The sequence below is a fragment of the Micromys minutus genome (genome assembly GCF_963924665.1).
Source record: "Micromys minutus genome assembly, chromosome: 27".
Classification (NCBI taxonomy): domain Eukaryota; kingdom Metazoa; phylum Chordata; class Mammalia; order Rodentia; family Muridae; genus Micromys; species Micromys minutus.
In genome coordinates, this window is record NC_137962.1 from 29,158,267 (window position 1) to 29,186,083 (window position 27,817).

The 27,817-nt window shown below is 40.8% G+C and overlaps 1 protein-coding gene across 3 annotated transcripts in view; it reads left to right on the top strand.

The window, feature by feature from the left end:
* Window positions 1-27,817, top strand: part of CPNE8 (copine 8) — a 170,195-nt gene that overhangs the window by 60,643 nt on the left and 81,735 nt on the right. For 2 of the 3 annotated variants that reach the window (XM_080939761.1, XM_080939762.1), the window contains exons 6-7: window positions 2,150-2,226; window positions 19,233-19,296. In XM_080939761.1, the coding sequence (XP_080795887.1) occupies window positions 2,150-2,226; window positions 19,233-19,296 (141 nt within the window). The remainder of the gene's footprint in view (window positions 1-2,149; window positions 2,227-19,232; window positions 19,297-27,817) is intronic. The other variant, XM_080939763.1, reaches the window with a different exon arrangement.

A 27,817-nucleotide genomic window follows, 5' to 3' on the forward strand; every position in this document is an offset into this window, starting at 1 on the left:
AAATATCATCACGATCTAATTATAATGAATCCACAACTGGGTCACAGCAGCAGCCTAAGAAACAGTGAGACAGTTTATGGGGTAGCTTGTTTTTATTTCTGTCTCTACCTACAGCCCAAAAATACCTAAAAATACCCATCGAAAGACACCAATTATTTACGAATGAGTGTACTGTTAAAATGCACAGCAGATGTGATCCATTAAGCTAGCTAAAACACACATTGAGTAGAAGTCCCCCACACTGTGACTGCCTGGTAAACAGCGTGTGCTGAGTAGCGAGTGTGTTGCTTGATATAGAACAAACACACTCAGAAATGCAGAAGAGACCAGGGGATGCTCTGAACATACAACGAGACAAGGAAACTAAGATTCTCGTAGATTCACAGCGTAGCTCGTAGCAAACATTTTATTAACTGACCTAATTGGATTTTCTGTCTGTTACTCAATGATGCTCCCCTGTTTGCTGGTAGGTGTGTGAACTGCGAGCTACTCCTGTTGTGTTCTCTTGTGTGACAGACAGTTTACAGCTTTTTTCTGTTCCTACATATTCCATTGACAGAGTCCACTTAACAAGTGTTTGCAGTCGCTCATTGGTAATAAATATTTCTAGCAAACATTTCTAGAGTACGCCATAATTTTTTTTTCTGAAGCTCATTTTCCAAATACCAAGCAATTGGAAGGTCGTGTATTCAGCTGTACATAGCTTTAGCTTTATTCACCTTCCTATGTATTTCAAATACGTATTAAAGTTGACACAATATGCTAATGACTTTCAATTTAAATGAGTTTGACAATTAATAATTTATAATAAGGATTTAAGTCGTTTTGCACACCGCAAAAATTTAAAGACCTGCATTTTTAAGATAGTACAGCCTTTATCTATTACCCAAGTTCTAGATTTGGAGTGAATTTTTGGGTCTCTGGGCCACTCCCCACCCCCCTCTGCCTCCAGCCCCTGCCACACACAGGGCCAGTTCATCAAATCTGTTTCCCACCACTCGTTGCAACCTTGGCTTGGATCTTGGCACTTTGCTTAAAATTAGCGACTGTAGTCTCCTGGGTGCAACATCTTTCCTGTCAGGAGCCCATGATCCAAGCAGGAACTAGAGCCCTGCTGTCTCGACCCTTCGATCGCTGACCATGATCTTGTGCTGACCTACAATGACTGCTTGCTTCCTCTTGTCCAGCCTAGAGGGCTCTGACTGGCCGTGGCTCTTCATCTCCACTTCTCCCTACTTGAGATCCTTTCTTTGTGCACTTGTAACCTGACCTTTCCTCTAGGATTAACAGTTCAGTCTGACCCCAACTGCCTCTCAAGGCTTCCTTCCTAATCTGCACTGGGCTGTCTCTCCCATTTGGACTTAGAACGCTATCTGTTTTCCTGCTTCTCCCACGCTGTGTAAGGAGGGAGTTGATGTCTGTGGCTCGTGGCCCTTTGGTGTACCAGAATCCAGAGTTCCCACTCTCTGCAGCACTATGGCCGGGCGTAGTGCCCTGAGGAGCCTCTCGTTCGTTTTCTAAGACGAATTTTCAGCGCGGTTCTAATCAAGTTGCTTACTTCAAACATCAGTTTAATTATCTAGTTGGTTTTTTTTTTCCCCCTTCTTCTTAATTTGAGCAGTCATTTTTTTTTTAAACTTTAGTGAACTCAGTATCACACCTCGTACATTTAACACGTAGATTTATAGACTCTACTAAAAAAAAAAAAAAGAAAGATATTTGATGTCTGCACATCATTCACGGGGCTTCCCTTGGGCTGTTCAATGCACGAAGCTCTGCCCTGCAGACCTGTAAGGATGGCGGAGATCTCAAGGCTATCCTGGAGCACGGGCTTCTTCCTGACAAGGACGCACGCATCCAGACAGTGGCAGAGTCCTTGTTTCATGGCCTTGTTGATGCTGCCATGCCTGAAGCTCAAAGCAACAAACTGGTTCTGTGACTAAAGTGTGACGTAACGTGTGTGAACTTGGAGGAGAGCAGCGTGCTTAAGCCGATTGATTCATTGTTGGGCTTATTTTAATTTTTTTTTTTTTTTGAATTTTGAGAATTCTGTGTTTCAGTACTGAAAAATAATGTAAAAGTGATGCACAAATATCTACTGCACACCAATGTGGGAACTTATGAGCTTTAATCCTCTTATCTATTTTAGGACTTTCTGGGACAAGTGTTTTGTACATTGGGGGAGATTGTTGGTTCACAGGGAAGTCGTCTGGAAAAGCCAATAGTGTAAGTACATTTTAATTCAGACAGTGACGTGTCAACTCTGGCGTTTCTATGTTAGCAGTTTGGAACTCATGAATATATATAATATATGTATATATTATATATATGGTTGTAGAGCAACAGAGAGTTTCACATTTCTTTAATTGGAATTTTCTCTTCCAGTGACTAATTTCAACATTTTAATAAAGAACGTACATAGGCTGCCCTATGTTATGCAAAACAACAAAAACAAAAACAAAAACCCAAAAAAGCTATATACTCAAATGACAAATTGATCAGATTGAAAAGGAAATGCACTTTATCCCTGTTGCTTATATTGTTAGATTTAATGGTTTTATGGAAAAAAAAATGTCTGTAAGTCAGGAATTATATGAAGCACTACTTTCAAACTGTTCAATGTGCACTTTTGATTATTGAGATTTTAACAGTCAGTTGCTACTCGACTTTCCCCGGGGGCTGGGGGATGTGGGGATGCCAGCAATCTGCTCATTCCAATACAGCATCATTGACAAACCAAAGAAGCGATCGCCAGTGAACCAGTCAGTTCATCGAGCTTACGGGAACATGGGCTGGCGGTACTTACAGATTGCCAATGATGTCCAAACAGCCGAACCAATGAGAAGTCCCACCTCTGCGTGAGATTTCTGAATGCTGTCCCAGGTCCTGTGCAACCAGCACCTCCTGAGACCACTTGCAGCTGGGAAGTCAGTGTGTGTCACTTGTGGGGCCAGGTGAAGTGGCTGGAGTCTCAAGTGAAGGTCTGATTACATTTATGGCAGTCCCTCCTTCCATGAGGGAAGATCAGCCAGACAGATTCTATGTTGTCAATGGTTACACTGAGTTGAAGAGGCCGCCAGCCCCGCTATCCCCAGCACCCAATAGACGGGAAATCCATCATTGTTTTTGCTTGTAAGTGTTGGTGGAGGAAGCAGTGTGCGATTCTGTTCACTTCAGTTCATGTATCTTATTTCTAAAAATCAGGAGATCTAGGGGGAGAATGTTCAAGGGCTGAGAACTAGCCATGAAGCCTAAAGTTTAGGAAAAATGTAACTCCTGTCTTCATTATTCTCAAACTCACAAGATAAATGTGTCAAAAGTGATCTGTTCTTTAGCCTCAGGTACGTGAAAATGCCACTGTATAAAACGTTTCTGTATAAAATTTAACTCTGTGCGTATACCAATGCTATATACAACTTCTTAGCTATTGTAACTATGGGGGTCTATTCCTTTGTTTACCATGAGTTTCACGTGAAATCATTACCAAATATCAGTTTGAGGACTTTGATTTAGCTAGTCCCCTTTAAACATTCCTGTTATGAATAATTCGCTTCCGTGTAGTTATGAAACTTCAGTGCTTGGTAAGGAAATATATTTATTCTCAGTTTAGTATGTTTAATAAAGCTGGGTATGGAGCTTAAAGGAGGGGCAAGATTGCCAATGATGAAGACTAGCCTAGGATACATAATGAGACTGTTCCAGGCTAGCCCACGTATAGTGTGAGATCCTTCTACAAAATAAAACTAGCAACTATGTTGTTGAACAGTGAGCGGTGAAGTAAGGTTCAAAGCAAATAGCACTGAATGCCTTTCATCGTTACGTCATTTTCTAGACAAGGGTTCCTGGAATGGAATGAATCTAACGTTATATTTTCAATCAGAAAGGATTCCATCACATTCTCTGCTGTCTTAAATTCTTAAATGCATCTGTAGTACTGCTCAGGAGCGGGCACACACAGTCAAGTATCAAGTTTTCATTTCATAGGCGAGAATTGGGAAGGGGGTTTTATAGACTGGCAGTCATATCCTTAAGTTGGCGATCGTTTTGGACAATTTTAAAACTGCTTTAATTTCCTCCATAAGAGGCAACCATAATTCCAATTTAAAAACATGCTTTAATAGCAAAGAGTTTTTTTAAACTAATTTTTAGACATCTGTCTAAAAATTGAGATTATTATACCCATTAGGGTGTGGAGTGGCAATTGCATAGCATCAGATCGAACCCCCGATTCAGCAGACTCGAAATTCCCATTGGAAGAGACCAACAAATGTCAGTTCATGCTAATAGGTAACAGGACACAGAGTAATGACTGGAACACTATTCTGATGTAGAGAGAATCCAGTAGCTGTTGGGTTGTATCTGCTTTGCTATTGTCCATTGGGTTTCCTGAGTGGTGCTGAGATTGAACAGGTAATAAGTCAGGGCCTTAGAACCCTTGATACAATGAGTGTGGATTCCAATCATTGTGCTTTTGGGGATTTCGAAAATGTAGACAATTAAGTTGTTTCGATGTTTGTATGCGTGTTACAGAAAACAATACGGTTTACTCGAATGTCTAAGTATACATATGTCTTTCCTGAACAGTTGTTTTTTTTTTTTTTTCAGGCAAGCACTCAGAAAATGTTGCTACAATAGGGTTCTTGTTTGAGTGTGGGAATTTGAGAGTTCTCTAAGAAAGTGGGGTAGGCACCAAGCACCAGTAGAAAGTGGGTGATGGAATCCAGAATTTGAACATCACAGAGACTGGTCACAAGAAGACAAGAAATAAAGAAGGAAGCCAAGAAATAAAACTGGGGAAATTGCAGGAAGGTGGGGAGTGTCTGAGGTGACGCTGTTAAGTACTTGAGACAAATGGAAAAGAAGGAAGTCGAGGGACACAGAGAGTGAAGCCACACTGGATGAGCTTACTCGTGGAATGCTATTTTCACTAGGTTTTGTCAGAGAGACACCAGGTAACACACGCACGCACGCTCAGTGGCCTCGTTCATTGGAACGGATTATAGGTAGTCACGGGTCCTCCTGCTCAAAAACAGTCTTGCTTTCCTGAATCTCTATACCCGTGAGAGGCGCATGTGTCTAGAGGGCATGAATAGACGGGAAATGGGCTACAGTTGAAGTTCAGGATCTTCCAGTAACAATACAGCTGCTAGACAGAGGACATTTCCCTCCATCACCTCAACCGCAAATGAAAGCTTTTCTTGTTGGAAAAAGCGTGGCTGTATTGAGAAAGGTGGGGCCACACCTTTCGGGAGAGCATCCTTGGGCCGCCTGTACTGTCAAAGCAAGGAGCTGGTCCTTTCACCTCCTTCCCCAGGTTCATACTTATCCTTGCTGATCCACCCACATCATTTCCACGAATTTTATCATTTCCCATGAATCCTTCTAACAGAAAAAATAATCCCCCAGAGATGCAAAAGGCTGGAGATAGTGGACAGGTTGCTTTTAGTAGAAGAGAGTGGCCATTCATGGAAGGACAAGGGCAGGAAAATACTAATCCCACCGAGTCAGAAAGGGGCTTCTCTGGTAGGAAGTTCAGTGCGTTTCATCATGTGGTATATAAACTTGGTATTTATAAAGTGGGCCACAGATGATGTGGCTCGCACAGGAAATGACAGAGTCCTAAGAAGCAAAGTGAGAATCTGTTCTTCACAGTCGCCTCTGTCTTGGACCACCTTCCTCCACCCTGGTCAGGCGGCTGCTCAGAATGAATAATGCTTCAGGCTGTTCCTCAAGGCTAGGGCTAGAGATGAGGTCTGGGCCTTCTCCTGATTGCAGGCAGCTCCTTTGCAACTGTGGGAAGAACTCTGGCAATCTTCCCTGTGCTGTCAAACATACACTTTGGAAACGCAGCACAAAGTACCTCCTGAGGTAGGAAATACTCCCACAGCAAACAAAATTGATTCATCCTGAATTTTGAAATCTTTCCTGTGTCTCATGTGTCATTTGTCTTAAATCGCATTATCCAAATGGTTTAACATTTATTTACTAGTTCATTTACTTCAGAGATTTGTCTTCCAGTTTCCCCGTTTATATTCTAAGTTATTCAAAGTACCCTCTTGTTCTTTTTCCTCTAAATGGCCTGGTTTCTGTGCTGATAAAATGCTCAGAGGACTCTTTGCCAACTCTCTTTGTTTTGAATTTTTATTAGGTACTCTCTATATTTACATTTGAAATGTTATCCCCTTTCCCCACCCTGCTCCTATCCCCCTCACCCCCCACTTGTCTTCACAAAGGTGCACCAGCTCCCAATCACCCTCTCCACCCCAGTGCCTTGGTTTCCCCTACATTGGGAAAAACGTGCCCTCCCTGCACCAAAGGCTCTTGTCACATTGATGCCAGACACTGCTATTCTCCGCTGCATATGAAACTGGAGCCATGGGCCTCTCAATGCGTGCTCAGTGGTTGGTGTTCAAATCCTCAGAGTTGTGGAGGATTTGGTTGGTCAACAATGTTGTTCTTCCCATGAGGCCTCAACCCCCTTCAGTTCCTTCATCCCCTTTCCCCTCTCCAGCACCCTCACTGGGTGCTGTGTTCAGTCTGATGGTTAGCTGCAAGCATGCTCAGCTGCATGACTCTGGCAGAACCCCTGAGGAGTCACCCCTATTTGGTTCCTGCCAGCAAGCACCTCCCAGCCTCAGCTATAGTGCTTGGTTGGGCCTGGTGGCTGCACATGTGGTGGATCCCTAAGTGAGGCAGCCCCTGAATGATCCCCCCTTCAATCCCTGCTCTTCCACTTGATCCTGTACCCCACTCCCGCCCCTGTGAGTGTTTTGTTCTTCCTTCTAAGAAGGACTGACTTTGCCTTTCTAATTGCAGCCGAGTATCATTACCTCATACTTTTAAATGAATAATAACTGTAGAATTTGGGTATTTTCAGAAGACAAAGTAGCATTCTAAATTATTCATTCATCAAACCTTTGACAACTGAGCCAGGGTTGTCACAAAAGGCAGAAAAGGCTACTTGTATGTAGCCATGGGTCTTGTTAAATAATCATAATTTGAATTCCAGCTTCACTGTTGTATTTCTGGGCTTTAAGTTACAGATATGATTGAAAGTCTTAGGCTCTTTTTCTTTAAAATATAAAATAATTATTTAAAACATAATCAAGAACCAAAGTAGAGTGATTTGAAATTGGTATTCAAAACTTTTGCTTTCGTTTCATTGGCAGTTCGGCATTTTTGCAGCTCGAAGAAAGTCTGTTTTTGTTGAGTAGGCCATATTCACCAAATATTTACTACGATACATATTTGGTGACATGCTATTTGCTAGTCTGCAGCCTTTGCTGGGTGTCTGTGACTCCTGGCCCCGCCCATTGGCAGTTAATTAGCAACTAGTGATCATTGCTTCCACTTAGGTCGTTTGTTGTTGTTTTGTTTGTTTTTATGCTGTTAGATTGGATCCAACGTTCTTCCAGATGGTCTCAGAGCCTTCCCCCCCTCTGTCGGTAAGGAGTTTAGAGATGGACTCAGCAGCCCCAAAAGCACTGGAGTCAGCTCCAATTTAAGAATGAGTGCTGTTGTCTTCTGTGGAGAAAGTGTGGGCTGTGTTCCTCAAGCAAGAGACTTTCTGGTTCTGTCCCTTTCAGCCCAGGCACAGTTACATCTGCACTAAGGACATGGGACTAGAATGCATAGGTCAGAGGCAGGAAAGCAGGTCCTCAGTCTGGAAGGGATAGGGTGCCCTTGTGGTAATGTACCAGTTGCTGTTTTAGCTGAAGGAAGTACAGGGGAAAGCAGTAACTTGTCTAGCTGGTTGGTTTTGGGTGGAGGACTAAGGGAGGTTCTGAGGATGGTAAGTGAGTTGCGGGGGGCAAAGGGTCGGACCCTGAGGCAAGTGGTACTTGAAGACCAGACTGAGGCTAGCCATCGGACACAGGATTCCTAACTGTTGCATAGTCTTCAAGGTGGAGACAGAAGAGTGCTGAAGGTCACCACCAGAAAGGGTGGGCTTAGGCCAAGGCTGAGGGGAGGCCGAGGGATGAGAAAACCAAGACAGAGAGGACCTGAGAGCCCTGAGGCTTGTCAGTGTTGGTGTGCAGATCTGACTCTAGAGAGGACTCATGTGTGTGTTTTCTGTGCCAGCCTAAGGAGATCAGCAATCACTGTGAGGAGGGGGCAGAGCTAGAGGAGGGGGAGGAGAAGGAGGAGGGGGCGGAGCTAGAGGAGGGGGAGGAGAAGGAGGAGGGGGCGGAGCTAGAGGAGGGGGAGGAGAAGGAGGAAGAGGGGCAAAAACAAGGACAGCTTATCTAGAAGGTGAATTTTGAAAAACTTAGAGTAAGAAATGACCAAACTTTTATGGTGTCGTTTTCTGCATGTCAAAATATAGTCAGCTTTGACATACTTTGTGCTGTAAAATAATCTCAAACACCTCTGTGGCTATATTATCTGACGGAACTGGTCCGAATGAGAATGGGCCCCACAGGATCATGCATTTGAGTTCTTGGTCCCTATCGATATAGATATAGAGTTGTTTGGGAGGGATTAGGAAATGTGGAGGAGGTATTTTGCTGAGGGGTTGGGGTTTGAATATCAAAGTTCCATGACATCCCCAGTATCTGTCTGTCTCTGTTTCTATCTCTCTCTATATCAGCCTTTGTCTCTGTCTGTCTGTCTGTCTTCCTTGTGCTTATAGATTTAAGCTCTCAGCTATTCCTTCCATGTCTTGCCTTCCTGATTGCTGCCGTGCCTCCCACCATGAAGGTCATGAATTCTACTACCCTCTAGAACCATGAGCCCTAAGTTAAAGGCTTCCTTTTATATACTACTTTGGTCATGGTGTGTTTTAGCAGTAGTCAAGAAATAACCAAGATGCTGATTCTAAGCTCAACAAACTAATTCAATATTTTTATCCTCTATAGTTTACTTTGGTGGACCGTATACTGTACTAGAATCAGAGCAGTTAAGTCTCGGCTCCCCCACGGACAGGATGCATTACTTCGTGTTTCTACATCACCATTGCCCTACCATCTCTATAGTAATTACCCGAGGAAACAAATACTGGGCTCCTCTGCCAGAGCTCCATTGTGTGATGGATTGGCTGAATTGACGACTGTGGCAGTCATACAGAGCCCTTTAGTGCACAGCTTACAAATGAGAGAGAGAAAGGCTCCACTATCCTTAAGACACACAATGATAATGTAAAGACCCTTAGTAGGCCCCACTTTCTAATCTGTGCCCCCTTGGAACCAAGCCTTTTAAACTAGTAGACTTTCAGCAGGCCAGATCTTAACTGTGACATATTATAATTTTACCGCTGTGGGTCACATTAGTGACTTGAGTAGTTAATTTGGTGTAGAGAAAAATACACAGCTGCTGTGAGGGAGAATGGTGTAGCTAAGCTTTGGAGGTAATCAGAGCTGGGTTTCACAATTTCTCAGGTTTGTAATTTGAGCAAACTGCTTTAAATTCCTTAGCTTCAATTCCTAGTTTTAAAACACCCTAATAATGCATGTTTAGGATAGTTATTGGAAGAAATAGCAATGTGCTGTGTGGTAAATCTTTCCTGGAGAATAAACACTAATTTAACCATTTAATTAATTAATTTAAACAATAATTTAGTGTCCAGTAGACACTCAGTTACTGACTACTGTTCAGACTTTTATTAAAAGTGTCCTGTAACTTTTAGCAGAAAACTCAAATCAGTTCATCTCTTCCCTCTGTCTTCTTATTTTTGCTTTTCTCTCTCCCTTGCATTTTTTTTTTTTTTTTTTTGTCTTTTTCTCTGTGTTAAAGGTAGAAATTCAGCAAATTTAGGGAAAGGACAATAGGAAGCCAAAGTTGATTTCATGATGTAAATTGTTATTTTAAGTACTAAGGTTATTTTGTCTGTCTTAAGTGTGTGCCTGAATGTCAAAAATGGGGCAATGAGTTCCACTTTTTGCTGTTTGTGTTTTATATAGCAATTTGCCCTGTGTCCTGTAGTGTCAGATGGATGCATGTTCTTAAACAACTGCAAGGAAAACCAGTCTTCAGTTTGGTGTCAGTTAAGAACCTTTGTGTTTGCGTTGATCCCACGGGTGCATATACAGATTAGTAATATTTATGTGTGACACATTCGACGGTCCCCTGGGAGCAGAGCCTCTGAGAGTATCTGATAAGTTATCTTAAGCACAGTACTTTCTGTAGAAGGACCTATGTGCTTTTGGTAGCACCAAACCCTGTGTTTGGGGTCTGGGGCTGTAAAATTCCGGAAAGGAAACTAGGAAATGCACACAAGCATGCAGTAATGCATTGCTCTGTGTATACGCTGTGACCAGTGGCTTCGAGTTCCTGCTGCCTTGAATTCTGTGAAAGGGTAGGTTGAGATCCTATCTGTGAGCAAGATAGACACTTTCTCCCTTAAGTTGCTTTGGTCCGGGATACTTTATCAGGGTGGCAGAAGGAACTATGACAGTGTAATTCAATGTATTAAAATTTAGTGGATTTCAGAGGGGCATTAGATGCCGCATAGCAGAGTGAACAGAGAACTTGGCTCCATCTGGGGTAGGTAGGGGTAACTTCAGTTGCCAATCATGTATCTGTTTACCACAAGCTTGTGAGCCTCATGTATGACAGACATTTAATACTTAGCGGAAGCAGTTTCTCTGCTCATTTTCCTATATAAACTCAGGAAAGAGCTCCACAAGTATATTATTTACCTTATAAAAAAGCAAGGTGTTCATGGCAGGATATTTACTCCAGCATTTGACTCCGTACTTTGAGCTAGTCCGAGTGTCATATGTGCAGATGAGCTCTTCTGGATGGAAAGGTGCAGAAAACACAAGGCGAGTCACAAAAAAAAAAAAAAAAAAAAAAAAAAAAAAAAAAAGTGGACAAAATGAGTTTACTCGCATCAAAATGGCTCTGAATGTCACCATTAAAGACAAATCCCAGAACTGTTAGTCTCATTCTGCAGACATGCGACATTTCCTTCAATCATATGAGGGTTGGCTGTAACTCCTGTGGGCCTTTGAACATGAGAAAAATGAAATAATGGTGAGGGTTTTTATTTTCCTGTTAAAATAAAACATGGGTTAGGTAAATGGCTTAGGGATTTTTATAAAATACTAGTTTGCCTAAAAAAATTTTATTAGAAACTAATTATGGTCAAGAAACGACTAGACCCACATGTGAATGGTGCAGATTCATAGCCATTCCAGATCTTGCAAAGTTTATCCACTAACTAAATAGCTACAATCTCTATGTCTTTAAATGGGAATTAGGTTAGCTTAGACTGATGGGTATAGGCTATTCTTAGTTGTATGAATTCTATTGGGAAGGTGGAAGAGAATTCAGGAGTTTTGATGTTCAAAGAGGTTCATTCACCTTGGTTTGGAAACTGATTGTGGTTCAGTAGGAAAAACATAGCTCAAACCAGGGAGGGTTTATACAATATTGAGTGATTTCAAAGAATAGGGAATGCCCAATTTCAGTCTCAACCCTCAGGAGGGCTTTTCTTTTTTTTTTGTCAAAATTTCTAGTAAGCAACCCTTTGTGGAGGAGATCAAACATGAGGTTAAGTTTTGTTTGTTTGGTTGGTGGACTTTGTATATTTAGCCTTCACTGGGGTGCACTGTCATTCTAGGGACAGATAGCCTCACGGGATGTCAATCTTTGTGGGTACACTCCAGTAAGTAAAAGCCTTCAATATTCCAGAAAACCTTTCGTCTGGTTTGAGAGTGATATTGATCCCGCTCTCTGTAATCACAGGAGCGGAGCAATCTGATTTTAATTCAGATCGAGTCAGCTCAGATGCAGGGTTCCAAACACCGATTAGTGCATGTCCAGTGTGTGCTTTCAGACCTTTGCGCCACATGCCTTCAGTCGGAGTTTTAAAAATGAGCACGAAGTTTTTACTCCACAGCATTGGCCCCCTCGGAGAAGCGTCTTTTTAAAGTCGGCTCCCCACCGGGTGTGCCATCCTTGATGACTTGCTTGTTCGCTTTAAATTCTCTATTGTCTTTTCTTGAGCACAAAATCTCGAACTCTGAATGAAGCAGGGCAACAGAGAAATGAGTTGTGGTTCTCAGTGCTCTTCATTCTTCACTGAAGCAGGGAGCACACAGCTTGCTGGGGCAGAACAAGAGCATCCTTATGCCACAAGGCTGGAGGCTGAGCACTTTCCCATCCCTGCCCCAAATAACAACTGCCAAGAGTCTCAAAAAGAGCATCAAACCCCTTCGATGACAGATACCCGGGGGTCTTTGAAGAAGGGTAATTCGATGTATGTTTATTAAAGAGAATGATAGAGTGAGGGTCATGTTTACACCCAGTTTTTGGTTAAGTGTTTTACTTTGACTTTCTGTGGTGCTTGGGGATGAAATTCAGGATCCTCTTTATGCTCGGAAAACGTTGTGCCAAGGAGCCACACCTCCAGTGTTTCTTGTGCATGTCAAAGCCTTACCTTTGGTTCTCAGGAATCACAGTGTCATTTTTATATGATCAAACCCTTGCTACAAGTGCAGTCACTATGATACTCAGACAGACAGTTGAGTGATAGATATTAGATGAGTATTTCTGTAAATATATAGGCAGATTAGCTCACCAAAGCACATAAAATAACTTCGTGTGCACTTGTGGCATATGAGGAGTTTGAGAATTACCATTTTAGATGCTCTTTGCCATAACAACATTGACACAGTGTCTGTAACACAAGGTCACGAGTGGTTCCAATATTCAGTTTGTGGTGTGACAAATGCACTTCTTGGAATAGGCAGCAGTTCAAAATTTAAATCAATATTTAACTTTAAGTTATCAGCGAAAATTATTATTGTTTTTGCTTTGGTAACCAGCTTACTATAGTTTTTGGAAACTGGAGTTTTGTTGGCAATGCAGTATACTGTGGGGAAAGATACATGTATGACAAATTAAATCCATCGTTAGTTTTAAAACATGGCATCTGGACAGCTCTTTTGACAGTGATGTATTTCCCCCTATAATTACACGTCTAAGAAATACTGAAACCCGGACGGTAAGTTCGTTTCTTTTCTCTCCCCTGTTAGACTTTTATGTGGATGTGCTCTCGAGCTTGGTTAGAAGGACCTCGGAGCTTGCTGAGCCACGAGTAAGTTGTGCTGCTGGTCGCTCGAGCATATTCCGCCATAGCTACTCTTTCTGTCTTAGTTAAGGTTCCATTGCTGTGAAGAGACACCATGACCAAGGCAGCTCTTAGGAAGGACGACATTTAATTGGGGCTGGCTTCCAGTTCCAGTTCATTGTCGTCATGGCAGGAAGCATGGCAGCATCCAGGCAGACATGGTGCTGAAGGAGCCAAGAGTTCTGCATCGTGATACAAAAGCAGCAGCAACAGACTCTTCTCCTTGGGCTTCTCCACAGAAGGAGGGTCTCCTCCTCCCTGGACAGACCTTGAACACTAGGAGTCTTCAGAGTCCATCCCCACATTGCAGCATTTCCTCCAACCAGGCTACAGCTATTCTAACAAGGCCACACCTCTTGATAGTGCCACTCCCTGTGGGCCAAGCATTCAAATGCATGAGTTTATGGGGACCAAACCTATTCAAGCCACTATCTGTACTAAGGGGCGTTTTATAACCTCCAAGTTCTGTCCCGAAGTCCGGCCACACTGAGCGTAACAGCAATAGCTTTCTTATGCTCTGTCTTCTACACACTTCTACTTATGCATGACTGAGTTCACGGAGGCAAATCCGTATTACCAGAAACTGCAACAAATTCAAATTTGCATGTATTAGTCTCTTGAGTTAAACTTTAGTTTCCATGTATCTTAAAATAAATTAGGAAATAGAAATTAGATTTATTCCAGGTTTTCCAAACCAGGAGAGAATACCCCATAAGCCCCTGCCACCCCCAGTTTTCCTCCATTTTGCTCGTGGACATGCTACAGTTTTATAGAAGAGAAGAGAAGAGCCAGGAGACATGCAGGGCAGGTGACCTGTAATCGGCTCTGAGAATGGTGAAAAGTGCTTTCCTAGACGACAGGCTCTTCTGGCTGGTGGTCTGGTACTGAGGCCTTGTAGTTTCTTCTTCAAGCTTAGGGCTTGTGCAGAAAGTTTGAACAGACTGATTGTGTGTGTGTGTGTGTGTGTGTGTGTGTGTGTGTGTGTGTGTGTGTGTGCGCGCTTTTCCCAGGAACATTAATGGCATCTATGTGCATATATATGTGGAAGGAGGCCAGGGATAGCCAGTCTTTTATTCTATCTTTGCCTTATTCGATTGGGAAAGGATCTCTCTCATTGAAACTTGAGTTAGGTCCACAACCAGCAAGTCGAAGTGACTCTCCTATGTCCACAGCAGGTATGAGAGGTCACACTCTGCTTTTTTACCTTTTGACTTTAGAACTCAGACCTTCCTGCTTAACCAGAAAGTTTTCTTACCTGCTGAGCCATCTCTGGACTGGAAAGTTTTGAGCTTATGGGCTCCTTTGTTTCCCTGTTCTTGTTAGGTAATCTGACAGCAGAAGAATCAAGGTCACATAGCAATAAAAGCAGAAAAACCTGTCCCAAATGTCAACCCTTACTAGGGCTAACAGAGGGTCAAGGTGACAGGTTGAGGTTTAAAGTATCTGTGACATATCTGTCTGTCTCTTTCCACTTCCGTCCAGTTAGAACCTCTTGTTTTTCAACCCTGCCTGCACCTTCCACACAGCAGCTCCACAATCCTCTTCTTGTCACCATCTCTGACCCTGCAGCATTCAGCCAGTGTATAGTGTGTATCCCAAGGTCAGATCTGACAGATTTGGCCTAGCTCTGATCACACCCTCACCTCAAAAAGGACAGGCTAGTTTATTCTGGAACTCAGTAAGAATGATTATGGCCCAGGAGTACAAATTCATGTCAACCCAAGTTTCCTGTTTCAACATGGTAACAGTTTTATACAGTTTCTATAGTAACAGAACAGAGTTAAAATAAAATCAAGGCAATTTTACAATAGACCAGATAGGCTGGTTTTAGCCTGCCTGGGAGATCCTGGGAGAGGCTTTTTTATGTTATCTGATGGCATCCTTAGCCTTAAGGCTGGCGGAAGTTCATTTCTAAAGGATTTATCTGATAGTCTTTGGATGTTAGGTAAGGCTCTTAAGGTGGGTAAAGAATGGAATGACTTATAAAGATGCCTGAGGAAGACTGGAGGTAATTTGACTCCAGGCCTGAACTATTGCAGATCTATATAATCTGACGTTCTTTTTAGCTCTGGGGCCTTGTAGAATCTTTCAGTTCTAAGGCCACCATTCTTACACATCTGACTGATCACATTTCAAGGTTGTGTCATAAATATCCTTTCACATGCACACCTTTTTTAAGTCTCCCTCATGGTAATAAATGTCAGCTCCTACTGTTACTGTCACACTGTGTCAAGAGCTTTAAACAGGGCAGGGCTTTTGCATCCTGTAACTAGCACACAAACTCATTGCACACGCTCATCATAGATGGTGTCCTGACATAGACTTGGGACAAGTTTGTAATATGCACCGAGCATCTATATCTTCCTCCCAGTGCAGACATTCAGCAGATGATGGGAATGAGACCGCAGATAATTCAGTGCCATGGCCTAGATTAAGAAGGAGACTGGAATTCCCACTTCAACCCCTACATTATTTCGAATTAACATTTCCTACTTCAACCCCACATTTGGAGCTAACCGACAATTTTAAGATAAGCGTGTGAACATACAATAAAACTATGTCCTGAACATTTGTCCTGTGCGTTTGATTTTGTTTGGCTTTTATTGTTTCCAGAAGTGACTGGGGTTTAAACTCAGGCTCTTGTACATGCAAGACAAGCGCTTACACTGAGTTGCACAGCCAATTCTGCACCATGGTTATATACATATGTGTGATATTTAACATTACTTAACTTGATTTGTCAAGCAAATAAACTAAGTTTCAACATGATTAGGTAGCTTCCTCAGGTTAACAGTCAGCTGATTTTTAAACTGAGTTGGTGATGTTACTTTATATGTCAGGAGGGGAAATTTGCATTGGGGAGTGGACTAGAGAGATGGTCAACTGGCTAAGAGCACTGACTGCTCTTCCAGAGGTCCTGAGTTCAAATCCCAACAGCCACACGGTGGCTCACAACCATCTGTAATGAGATCTGATGCCCTCTTCTGGTGTGTCTGAAGACAGCTGCAGTGTGCTCACATAACATAAACAAATAAATCTTTTTCAAAAAAGGTGAACATTGCAATACATTACTGAGTGTAGATTATCATGAATTGACAACAGTGTACTCAGTCCACTACATTGAATGCCATTATATGGGTCCTTGAAAACAGGAGAGGCAGAAGATGAAGTCAGAGATGCACATTTGGAGGGTCAGCTCTTTCAAGCATGAGGATAAGGCCCAGCCTGTTGGCCTGACAGGCTGCTTCAGCTATGAGGAAGTGTAAATGGAGTGTCTATCCAGCCCTGCGGAAAATTTGCTCTACAGAATTATTCAACAGTGAACGGCATTTTAACTCTCTATGTTGATGGGAATTCATTATAAAAGCACCAGGAAATAAAAGCCTACTTTGCTAGCTGGATTTTGGACTATTATAATAAGTTAGTTTGCTTGGTAGTAGCTTTGAAGTCTCCGAGGATATGAAGAAAGGGCGAATTTTGAGGAACAGTAAAAACACTTAGATTGGTTTGAACAGATTTGGCGAGTTGAGCAATGCTCTTGTTCTGCTTTAAAAAATCAGAAGTGCTCAGAAAAGGCTCGGTTTCAGACAAAGGGATGCAAGGAAGAGGACCAGATGTGTGGTGTGTACCTCCAGATAAAACCTCGGTGGGATCAGGGTTCCCAGTACAAAGCCACACAAAGGGGCTTCTTGGAGACACTGGACTGGGACTGATGGGATCACTCAGTTATCTCAGCCACAGCCAAAATATGAATGTGACTCATGTAGGAAGGATCTAGGCAGGGACCTCATGCCTCTGACATAGCAGGAGGTTTTCAGCAAACAGAAACAACAGTAAGAAGGAAAGACAGGATCTGCAAGCCAGGTACTGGTATCCTTCTAAGTTCTGTGGGCAAGACAAAGGTGCAACCCCTTGCTGTATTGCATGGAGAAGAAAGAATGGTCTAGTGACAGAGCTGTGAACCAGTCCCTAGGATTGAGGTCTACCTATCTTTGGGTTTTCAGGAGGAATGGAGGGTGTGCAGATGAATCTTGGCATTTCCAGAGAGAAGGTTCACTTCCTCTGCCTTTATGCTGGAAATTCAAACCTTGGGATTCACAGTAGAAAGGAAAACAAGGGACTATATCTACTTAAGCTGTTAGCAGGTGTGGTGGTACCAGTCCCCAGTCCTAGCAGGTGGGAAATGAAGAACCTAGGTTTAGGGGTTTAAACATGTTCGAAGGTACATAGTGACTTTGATATTAACCCTTTCCATGCCTCAAAAGACAAAGAGGCCAAACAAACAAACAAACAAAAACAAAAAAGGAAGAATATTTAAAATGATGGATGCCATCTTAGAAAAAAAAACGTTAAAAGTTAAATCAATTGACACTTAGTCCTGAGCGATTAATGGACTGGACCATCCTGGCATATATACAGTTCATTTCATGGGTACTATATAAAAATGGGTTTATATAAAAATATATAATTTACATTGATATATGTTCAACTCTTAAGATTTTTTTAAAGATTTATTTTACACACACACACACACACACACATACATACATACACACACACACACTTTAGCTGTCTTCAGACACACCAGAAGATGGGATGTCTGGGATCCCATTACAGATGGTTGTGAGCCACCATGTTGTTGCTGGAATTTGAACTCAGGACCTTTGGAAGAACAGTCAGTGCTCTTAACCGCTGAGCCATCTCTCCAGCCCAACTCTTAAGATTTTAACTGCCCATTTCCTCACATCCCACACCTACAGGTGAGGATAAGAAGACTCTAGTTGGTTGTACATATACTGTGACTATTAGGAATGAGTTGTACTTGTAAGGACACAAACTGTCCTTGGGCTGAGTCAACCTGTGTAGTTCGTAGGGCACACAGAAAGACCTTGGCTACATGGTTAACACAGAACACACCTGCTTTTCTGGAGGACTGGCAACGATTCCTCCAAGTTTTCTTGTAGGCAGAAAACACAACAGTACACAGTTTGAATGGAGATTTTATTTCGCTGAGTTAGCCTATATATTTTATCCTTGGTAATGTATATTGGGCACCTGGTCCCTAGAGCTCATAAACTGTGGGTTGACAAGAGCCTTGCACTGAGTTTCGCTCTTATAAGGCTTACCGCTTTGAAAGAAATAGCATAAAAACTGTTTGTCAAACTACGTAGGGATGATTATATGCTAATTCCTATGGTTCAGACTTTAATAGCACATAACAGAGTAATGACAACAGTTTTGCAATAAACCCACTATATGGAACTTCATTAAAGGATGGAGGCAGTCTGAAGCACAACAGTTTCTAGGGACAAGTGTGTCAACTTGGGGATGGTCAGGTGGGAGAGACAAGGAAAATGAGTAAGCATTTAATGAATGGAGGAAGAGATGCCATGAACCAGTTTCTGATGTATAAACACTGTTTTAGTCAGGCTTTCTAATTCTGCACAAAACATCATGACTAAGAAGCAAGTTGTGGAGGAAGGGGTTTATTCAGCTCACACTTCCACATTGCTGTTCATCACCAGAGGAAGTCAGGACTGGAACCCAAGCAGGTCAGAAAGCAGGAGCTGATGCGGAGGCCATGGAGGGATGTTACTTACTGACTTGCTTCCCCTGGCTTGCTCAGCCTGCTTTCTTATAGAACCCAGGTCTACCAACTCAGGGATGGTACCACCCACAATGGGCGGGGCCAGGGATGGCTCCACCCACAATGAACTGGGCCCTCCCCGCTTGATCACTAATTGAGAAAATGCCTTACAGTTGGATCTCATGGAGGCATTTCCTCAACTGAGGCTCCTTTCTCTGTGATAACTCCAACCTGTGCCAAGTTGACACAAAACCAGCCAGTATAGACACATAAATACTGAAAGAGAAAGCTTTGTCTTATTACATCATGTTACTCGTATGTTAGACAACAAGAGGAACAGGAAGATTCTTCAAGGCCTGACATGTTGCCCGTGATGTTGAGAAATTGTCTTCATTAGGAAATGTGGGTCCGGGTTCAAACCAAATGGTGAGGCTGGGAATGCACTCTGATAGGGAAGAACTCAATTATAGTAGTAGGCTCTTTATATTATTATAGAAAATAAAGCTATATTAATCAACATGATTCCTTAAAATAAATCTAAATGGGATAACTACGATCTCTTTGTTGTAGAGGAATTCCAGGCAGGAAGTGTGGGACCATCATACTAACGGCAGAGGAGCTGAACTGCTGCAGGGTAAGCAAATAATTTCTCATTTAAAATCATTTTTATTTTCAAATATTTTACTGTTTTTTTTGAGAAATCCATATAATGTACTTTGATCATAATCCCTCCCTCGATTCATTTTCCCCTCATTAGACACTCAGCTGTGTGTCCACTTTAAAAATGAAAAGAAAAGCAAACCAAAAAAAAAAAAAAAAAAATGGCATTCAGTCTAATCTGTGCTGTCCTTATATTTTGAGTTTATGTGGCTGTTCACTGGAGGGTGGTGGGCCTAATAGCAGCCACACTATTAAAGTTAAGTGACTCTCCCTGACCCGGCAGTTAGTAATACGCCACCCATAGCTCTTCAGCCAGGGGTGAGACTTTGTATATTTCCTATCTCTAAGCTGGAATTTTCTCTGGCTTGAGCTTATTTAAGTGTTGTGTGTGCTGTCACAACTAATGTGAGTTCACAGGTGAAGCTGGCCTGTTCTGTCCTGAAAACTGTGTCCTTGTAGTCTTGGACCACTTCTGGCTCAGGTCTGTACTTCAGCAGTGTCTGGGATAAGTTATAGATGAATAGGCCATAAATCCAATCAGAGAGTGGTTGGTTACAGCCACAACATTTATGCCACTGTTGTCCTTAGCATTTCTCACCGTTGTGTATCACAGGGTTTTTTGCTGGGTTGATGGTTACCTTTCTCTTCTGGTAGCATGCAAAGTACCTTCCAGTATTGTGAATGCTACTCAGTAGGGGTGAAAACTCTAGTTTGATACCAGCTCAGTTTCTCCAAGTTCCAATCTTGCCTTTGGTAATAGAGCTTTTCAGCCATATTTGGAGAGCAACAAATAGCCTTGGAAGGAGCCTGTGATGTTTGAGAGCTTCTGGGGGTGTGTGGGGACGGGAGGTCTTTTGGCCAACAGCTCAATTAGTTGTAACTCATTCCTGACACAGGAAGTTTCACTTGGTGGTATAAGAGGTCCAGTTTGGACATTGTCTCTCCCAATGTATTTCTGGCTTCTGTATCAAGTATCAAGTATCCACAGACTCCTGAATTTCTGGCTGGATCTTAGTTTAGGTTCACTGATCAACACATCTGGGATATCTGATGTTTGTCTGTTTGTTTGAGGATAGCTCTACACTACAACTTTAAATCTGGATGGCACTACCAGTAGCAGGTCTTTCTTTGGATTTAATCTTTTAGAATTGTGTTATTTCTCCTAGGACTAATTTTATTTGTTTGTTTGCTTGCTTGCGTATTTATTTGTGTGGGTAGGTAGGTGGGTGGGAGTGAGTGGTATGTATGTGTGTGTGTATGTTTGTGTGTGTTTATGTGTGTGTTTGTATGAAACTGAAAATAGTCCTTTTAATTTCTGAGAATTATGTAGGAATTTTGATGGAAATTACCTAGAAGTTGCATTTGCTTTATTAGAATGATCATTTTCACAATGATAATTATACTGATCCTTGAGCATGGTGGTCATTCCATAGTCTCATGGCTTCAATTTTTTTTTAATCTTAAGGTTTTCTTTTTTCTTTAATGAGTCATTCACTTGCTTGGTTGGAATTACCTATCCCAAAAATATTGTTTACTTTTGAAATGATTGTGAAAGGCACTGCTTCTTTGATGAAAATATTTGTCAGCTGTAGGAGTTTCCCAGTGGAATTTTTAGGGTCATTTATGTATGCTATCATATCATCTGCAAGAAATAATACTTTTACTTTTTCCTTTATTATTGGAATCTCTTTGATCTCCTTGGGTTGTGTTACTGCTCTAGCTAAGACTTCAAGTACTATGTTAAACAGGTGTGGAGAGAGTGGACATCCTTATCTTCTGTTTCTGGTCAAAATTCCTCAAGAGTTTCTTTTGTTTTAGGTTGATGTTGGCTGTGGGCTTGATATAAACCCCCTTTATTCGGTTGAGGTATGTCCCTGCCATGTCCCTTGCATCATAGTATGCTCAGGGATTTTATAAAGGAGGAATGGCAGATCTTTTTCAAAGCCCCCCCCCTTTTTTTGTCCTGTAAATTTAATGTCCTATGACTTGTTTTTCAGTCTATTTTGTGTGGCAGATTATGAGATTATGTCTAATGATTTACATATGTTGAATCATCTCTGGGATTTAGCCAATTTCACCTTGGTGAATAATCTTTTTTGATATTTTTCTTCTTGGGTTTGCTTTGCAACTATTTTATTGAAAATTTTGTCACCTATGTTCATTATGATATGATTTTATAATTTTCTTTTTTCATTGTCTTTTTCTCTCTTTCTTTTTTCCTTCCTTCCTTTCTCTCTCTTTGTCTTTCTTCCTTACCTTCTCTTCCGCCCCCCCCCCCCCGTCTTTTTCTTTTCTTTTGGTTGTTCTTTATGTGGTTCAGGTATCAGGCTATTAATGGCTTCATAAAAATAATAATGAAACATTCCATCAGTTTATGTTTTGTGAAATAAACAGAACAGTATTGGCATGGATTCTTATTTGAATTCATTGAATTTGTCTGGCCTGGACTATTTTTATTTAAGTTGAGAGACTTTTAATGGAAATGTCTTTCTATAGTGGTTATGAGTCTGTTTAAATTTCTCATTTGATTTTGATGAAATATGACAGGTTGTATACATCAAGAACTTCATCTGTTTCTCTGTGGTTTCCCAATTGAGTCAAGTACAGATTTTAAAATCTCCTAATGATTACTAACTTGGATCTTCTCTCTGAGTCTTTTAGTTAATTTGGCTAGGGCTTTGTCAATTTTGTTGTTTTCTCAAAGAACCAACTCTTTATTGATTCTTTGTATTTTCAGTGGAGTTTGATTGATTGTTTACTTGTTTTATTTCTATTTTATTGATGTCAGCCCCTAGTTTGCCATCTACTTCTTGTTGTTGTTATTTCTTGTGGTGTTATTTCTTCCTGTGGTTCTAGAGCTTTCGAGTGTGCTTCTGAATTACTAAAATGAGATCTCCCCAGTTTTTGAACAGAAGCACTTAGTCTTATGAATTTTTCTCTTCGAACTGCTTTAATCATGTCCCCATAGATTTTGGTATGCAGTGTCTTAAATTCTAAAATGTTTTGATTTTCCTTGATTTTTGTTTGGTCTATTTCTTTTAATTCAGTAGTGAGCAGTTCAGTTTCTATGAATTTGTAAGCTTTCTGTTGTTTCTGTGGCTGTTGGTATTCAGATATAATTCCTGGTGGTCAGACAGGTACATGGAGTTATGTCATTTTCTTGTATCTTTGGAGACTTGCTCTGATTCTGAGTCAGGGTTTGGGAACAGTCCAATGAGGTGCTAAGAAGGTAGATTCTTTTGTGTTTGGATGAAATGTTCTATAAATATCTGCTGAGTCCATTTGATTTACAACATCATATAGTTCCAGCATTTCTCTGTTTGGTTTCTCTCTGGACGACTTGTCTATTGGCAAGAGTAAAGTGTTAAAGTCACTCACCATGATTGTGTGAGGGGCCATATGTGATTTTAGCTGTAGTGGTGTTTCTTTTATGGACTTGGGTGTCCTTGTGTTTGGTGCATGCATGTTTAGGATGGTAATATCCTTTGTGATTTTCCTTTGATGAGATGCAGTGTTCTTCCCCATTTCTTTTACTTATCTTTAGATTTGTTTCAGTTTTAAATGTTTCTCAAATGTTAAAATGGCTATACCTGCTTGTTTCCTGGATCAATTATTTTGGAATACCTTGTTCATCCTTTTACTCTGAGGTGATTCCATCCTTGATTATAAGATGTATTTCTTGAATGTGGCAGAAAGAAAGATTTTATTTTTAAATTCAACCTGTTGGTCTGTATATTTTTAATGAGGCATTGAAACTGTCAGTATTGAGAGTTATCAATAAACAGTGTTTATTGATACCTATTTTATTTTTATAATTTTTTCTTTTGTTTTAATGCTCTGGGATTGTTTATTTGTGATATCTTTTTGAGTGCAATTAACCTCTTCACAATGAAGTTTTGCTTTTAGTATCTTTAGTAGAGCCCTGTTGGTAGATAGGCATTGCTCAAATTTGGTTATATTTTATATCTTTTCCCATCTATTGTAGTCAATAGTTTTGGTGAATATAGTAATCTGGGATAATATTTTTGATCTCTCCGAGTTTGTAAAAGATCCATCCTGGTCATTCTGGTTTTCAGACTCTCCACTGAGAAACTGTTATCCTAATTGACCTGCCTTTATATATTACTTGGTCTTTTCCCTTGCAGCTTTTAATACCTTTTCTTTGTTCTATAGATTTTGTGATTTGATTATTATGTGTTTTGGGAAATTTCCTTTTCCAGTCTTGTCTATTTGATATTGTGTTTGCTTCTTATATCTTGATAGTCACTTTCTTCCTTGGGTTGGAAAACTTATTCTATAACTTTGTTGAAAATATTATTCTGTACATTTGACATGGGTTTTTTCCAATTCCTCTTATTATTTATAGATTTGGACTCTTTTTTAGCCTCTTACATAGATTTCCTGAATTTTTTGTGCCTGGATAATTTTAGATTTAACACTTTTTTTTTTTTTTTTTGGACTGAGGATTCATTTCTTCTGCCCTGTTGTCAACACCTGAGATGATTTCTCCCATGTCTTGTAGTCTATGGCTTATTTCCAGGTGTTTTGGCATTACTTCATTTTTTTTCTTTTTCCTTTTTGCAATTTCAGGTTGTTTTTTCATGATTCTATTTCGTTGTTAAATTATACTTTAATGCATTGAATTATGTTCATTATTTCATTCAACTGTTTGTTTTCATGGACTTTGTTAATTAATTCATTCATATCCTTGTTAAGGTCCTTGGACAGTTCTTAATTTGAAGTTCTTGTCTTGTGCTTCGAGGACATTGCATTTCTCAGGTCTACTCTGATAGGGAGTTTTGAGTTCTGGTGAGGCATGTTGTCTTTCCTGCTCATGTATGTTTGTTTGTATTGTGGTCTAGGCTTCTGGCAGTTTAAGTTTTTGTGTGTTTCTTGTTTTATTGGGTGAGTATTCCAATCCTCGGTTCTTGATGACCTTTCTGAATCCTAGGCAAGTGTGGTAGCTTGTGTAGATCTGTAGATGGCAGACATGAATGGAAATCAGCTAGGAGGAACAGGTGAGATTGGTTATGGGTATGAACTACGGGTAATGGATCCACACACTAAGTTCCAGAGTCCCCAGGGAGTAGAGATCTGGTAGCAGGAGGGAGTCCTGTGTGTAGAGTGTGAAAGAATAAGGAATAAGTTTATTGAGACAGGAATGAAAGGACTAGGGGTGTTCTAGGTATATAACCAGATCTGGTGACTCTAGGGAATGGAGTTGGGGTAGAAGAGGCTCCTGAATCAGGTTGCTAAGGGAACTAAGAGTAAGTCTGGTCAGAGAGTATTGGAGAAACTGAAGGAAAGTGAAAATCACCTACGTGAGTTCCAGCTCACTGTGGCCTCTGTGGGTCCCGGGTCGAATGTGTTTCTGGGTATTGGTGGTCAACAGAACCGAATGGATATGGTTTTAAAGGAAGGCTAAGAGGATTGCCAAGAAACAGCTAAGTTGTATCTGTACCAAGAGGTGAAATCCCTAGGGTATGGAGGTAGAGCATGAAGAGTGACACCGACCTGAAAGCTACAATGTTGACAGTAGTGCAGGACTGGAAGAATAGTGAATATTTCTCACCACGTCCCAGCCTAGTGTGGCCACCGGGAAACATGGTAGAAGGTGTTTCTGGCTCTTGGCAGTCAACACAAAGGAAAGGAGATAGCCTAGGATGGGAAGCTAAAAGCTAAGAGGATCAGTCAAAAAAACATCTTTTCCACTGTTCATAGGGAGGTGTTTAGTCAACATCCTGAAATGCCTGAGATTGCTTGCCTCTATTGAAGCTTGTCATAATTTCATTCTCATCTGTAGACTGTTAAGATGTGAAACTTTTCTTCAACAAGTTGGTTTTTATCTTGAAGAGACTTGTGCTTAACTCAAATAAGTGGTTACTCTACCAAAACTGCAAGCCGCTTTAAGCTGGTTTTTATTGTCAAGTTCTGGTAACAAAATGGATTTTTTTTCTCTCAGAACCTCAGTTGATTTGTTAACACGTCAAACTCTTAAATATTGTCCACATTTCATCCTCACCTAGACATCTTATAGCCCCCAAATACCTGATGTGATAATTGTCAGCATCAATGCTTTAAAGAAATTTCTGAAATTGGCGACCCTTCGGAAATTCAGTGTTGATGATGATGCTTAGAATTCTGTGCATTTTAAAGACTTCTCTGCATAAAAGCTCTTGATGTACTATGCAACACTGCTCCGTTCCGCTTGCGTTTTGTGCAGCAATTGCATTGTCTTCTACCAATTCTACAAGCCCCACTTCCTTGTGTGCTATCTCTGGAGCTGCACCAGTAACTATGCCAGATAGATTGACAGTGGGAAACAGATGGCTTTCACATGGTGTCCACTACTTTTATGTAAATAATTTTATTTACCTTTGTCTTTCTAAAAATATTAAAAAAAACTCAATCCTTCAGTGAATACTCATCATCAACACTCTAATAAAAACTAGCAAAACTAGTCATATTTGCAGCATCAGACCTGCTCTCCATCACCAAAGTGTAACATTTAAAGCCCTCAGTTGAAATTCCCAATTTTTCTGAATAGACTTTTCCAACTTATTCAATTCACGTAGCTACACTCTAGTAGAACAAACTGTTTTTAGAAATAGCACCTCCCCCATCAAGACTTGAAGATAACATAGAGGGACTGAATTATAAGCAAAAGGATATGGAAAGATAAACAAAACACCTTCAAGGACAGACACAAGAGATGGAAGATGGGAAGAGGTCTCGAAACAAGCAGGTGTTTTGTATCCTAACCTCAGACATAACAGCTGTCAACTTACAATTAGTTAGAAGAGATTAAGAAAGTCACCTCACTATGATCAAGGACCAATTAACCAAGAAACATTATAATGCTAAATATATATGGGCAGACACACACACAAACACACACACACACACACACACACACACACACACACACAGGCATATACAATTTCATAAAAGGTACCTCTAGCCTCCAATACACTGTTACTGTGTGATCTCAATTCCTAAACAGAAATGTTGGAATGAAGTGACATCTTTCATAACATATACCGAACAGAAGTTTACAGAATTGTCCCGCGCAACCGTCTTGCCTGCAAGAACGACGCGGCACACGAAATAGGATCCTTCTGCGGTAAACTTTAATATCCTCGAGAACCAGCACTTGCTACACGTGACGAAGAAGACGAAGAAGACCAAGAAGACCAAGAAGACGAACAGGACGAACAAGACAAACGAGACAGACGAACTATCTAGCCTGTCCCCTTATAAAGGGATCAGTCCTTTCCTTGGACGCGGAGCCCCCTGATTGGTTGAAACTCATCAGGCCCTATGACGCCACGGGTAAGACAGAGCTCAAGGAGTGGAAAGTTACCCAGAACGTGCGCACATGGCTTGTTTACTGCTAACTCCAGCCGGATGTCAGCGCCATCTTGTAATGGAGAATGTGCAGGCGGCGCCCCACACAGAATATTTCACGCAAACACTAAAAAATATACATTCTACTCATTAGCTCAGGGTGCTTTTCAAAAATAAATACAGACTGAGACAGAAAACAAATTTGAAACAATTTTATACATCTTCTCAGACCATAATGCTATAAGGCTTAAAACATCAATAGCAAAAGTATCTGCAACAATTTCATGAACTCATGGAGATTAAACAACACATTACTGAAAGATGGTGGACAGGTCCATGAAGAAGTCAAGAAAGAAACTGAAAATTGAATTAACACCCCCTCTTTCTCCCCCCCCCCCCCCGCCACACACAGAGAGAAACAAACGGGGACAAACTTCAGAGAAAATTTAAGGAGCTTTAAAAATCCATACTCTGATAACAGAAAATCTAAAAGAGGTGAAAATTTTGTAGATTCATCTAAGGCTTCTTAGATCAGCAACCTAAACAGACCCATTTAAAAAAAAGGAAATTAAAACAACAATAAAAATTTTTTTGACTAAAAAAGCCTGGTCCAGCTAGATCCAAAGCAGGTTTCTACCAAACTTTCAAAAACTACAAACAATGTTTATTAAACTACTCAAAAAAACAATAAAGAAAAAGAAAAGAAACAGAACATTTTCAAACTTTTTTTCATAAAATATTACTCTAATAATAATACCAGGTAGAGACATAAAAAAAGAAAACAGCAGGTCTATATCTGCAATGATCTTAGATTTAAAAAAAAATCTTCTCAAAAAAGCCTTGAAAACCAAATACAAGCCAACATCTAACAGTGGTTCCCAAACTTCCCAATGAAGAGACTCTTTAATACCATTGTGGCAACAACAATCATAAAATTATTTTTCTTACTACTTCATAACGTGGGAATGCAACCTGGCACAGCCTTTATGGAAACCAGCATAGAGAATTCTCAAAATTACAAAATACTCTACAGAATTCCCTGACTGCAGGATTTTTTGGGGGGGGGGGCATCTTCTAATTGAAGTCCCCTTCTCTCAGATGACTTTTGCTCGTGACAAGTCGACATAAGATCCCTTGCACAATTATCA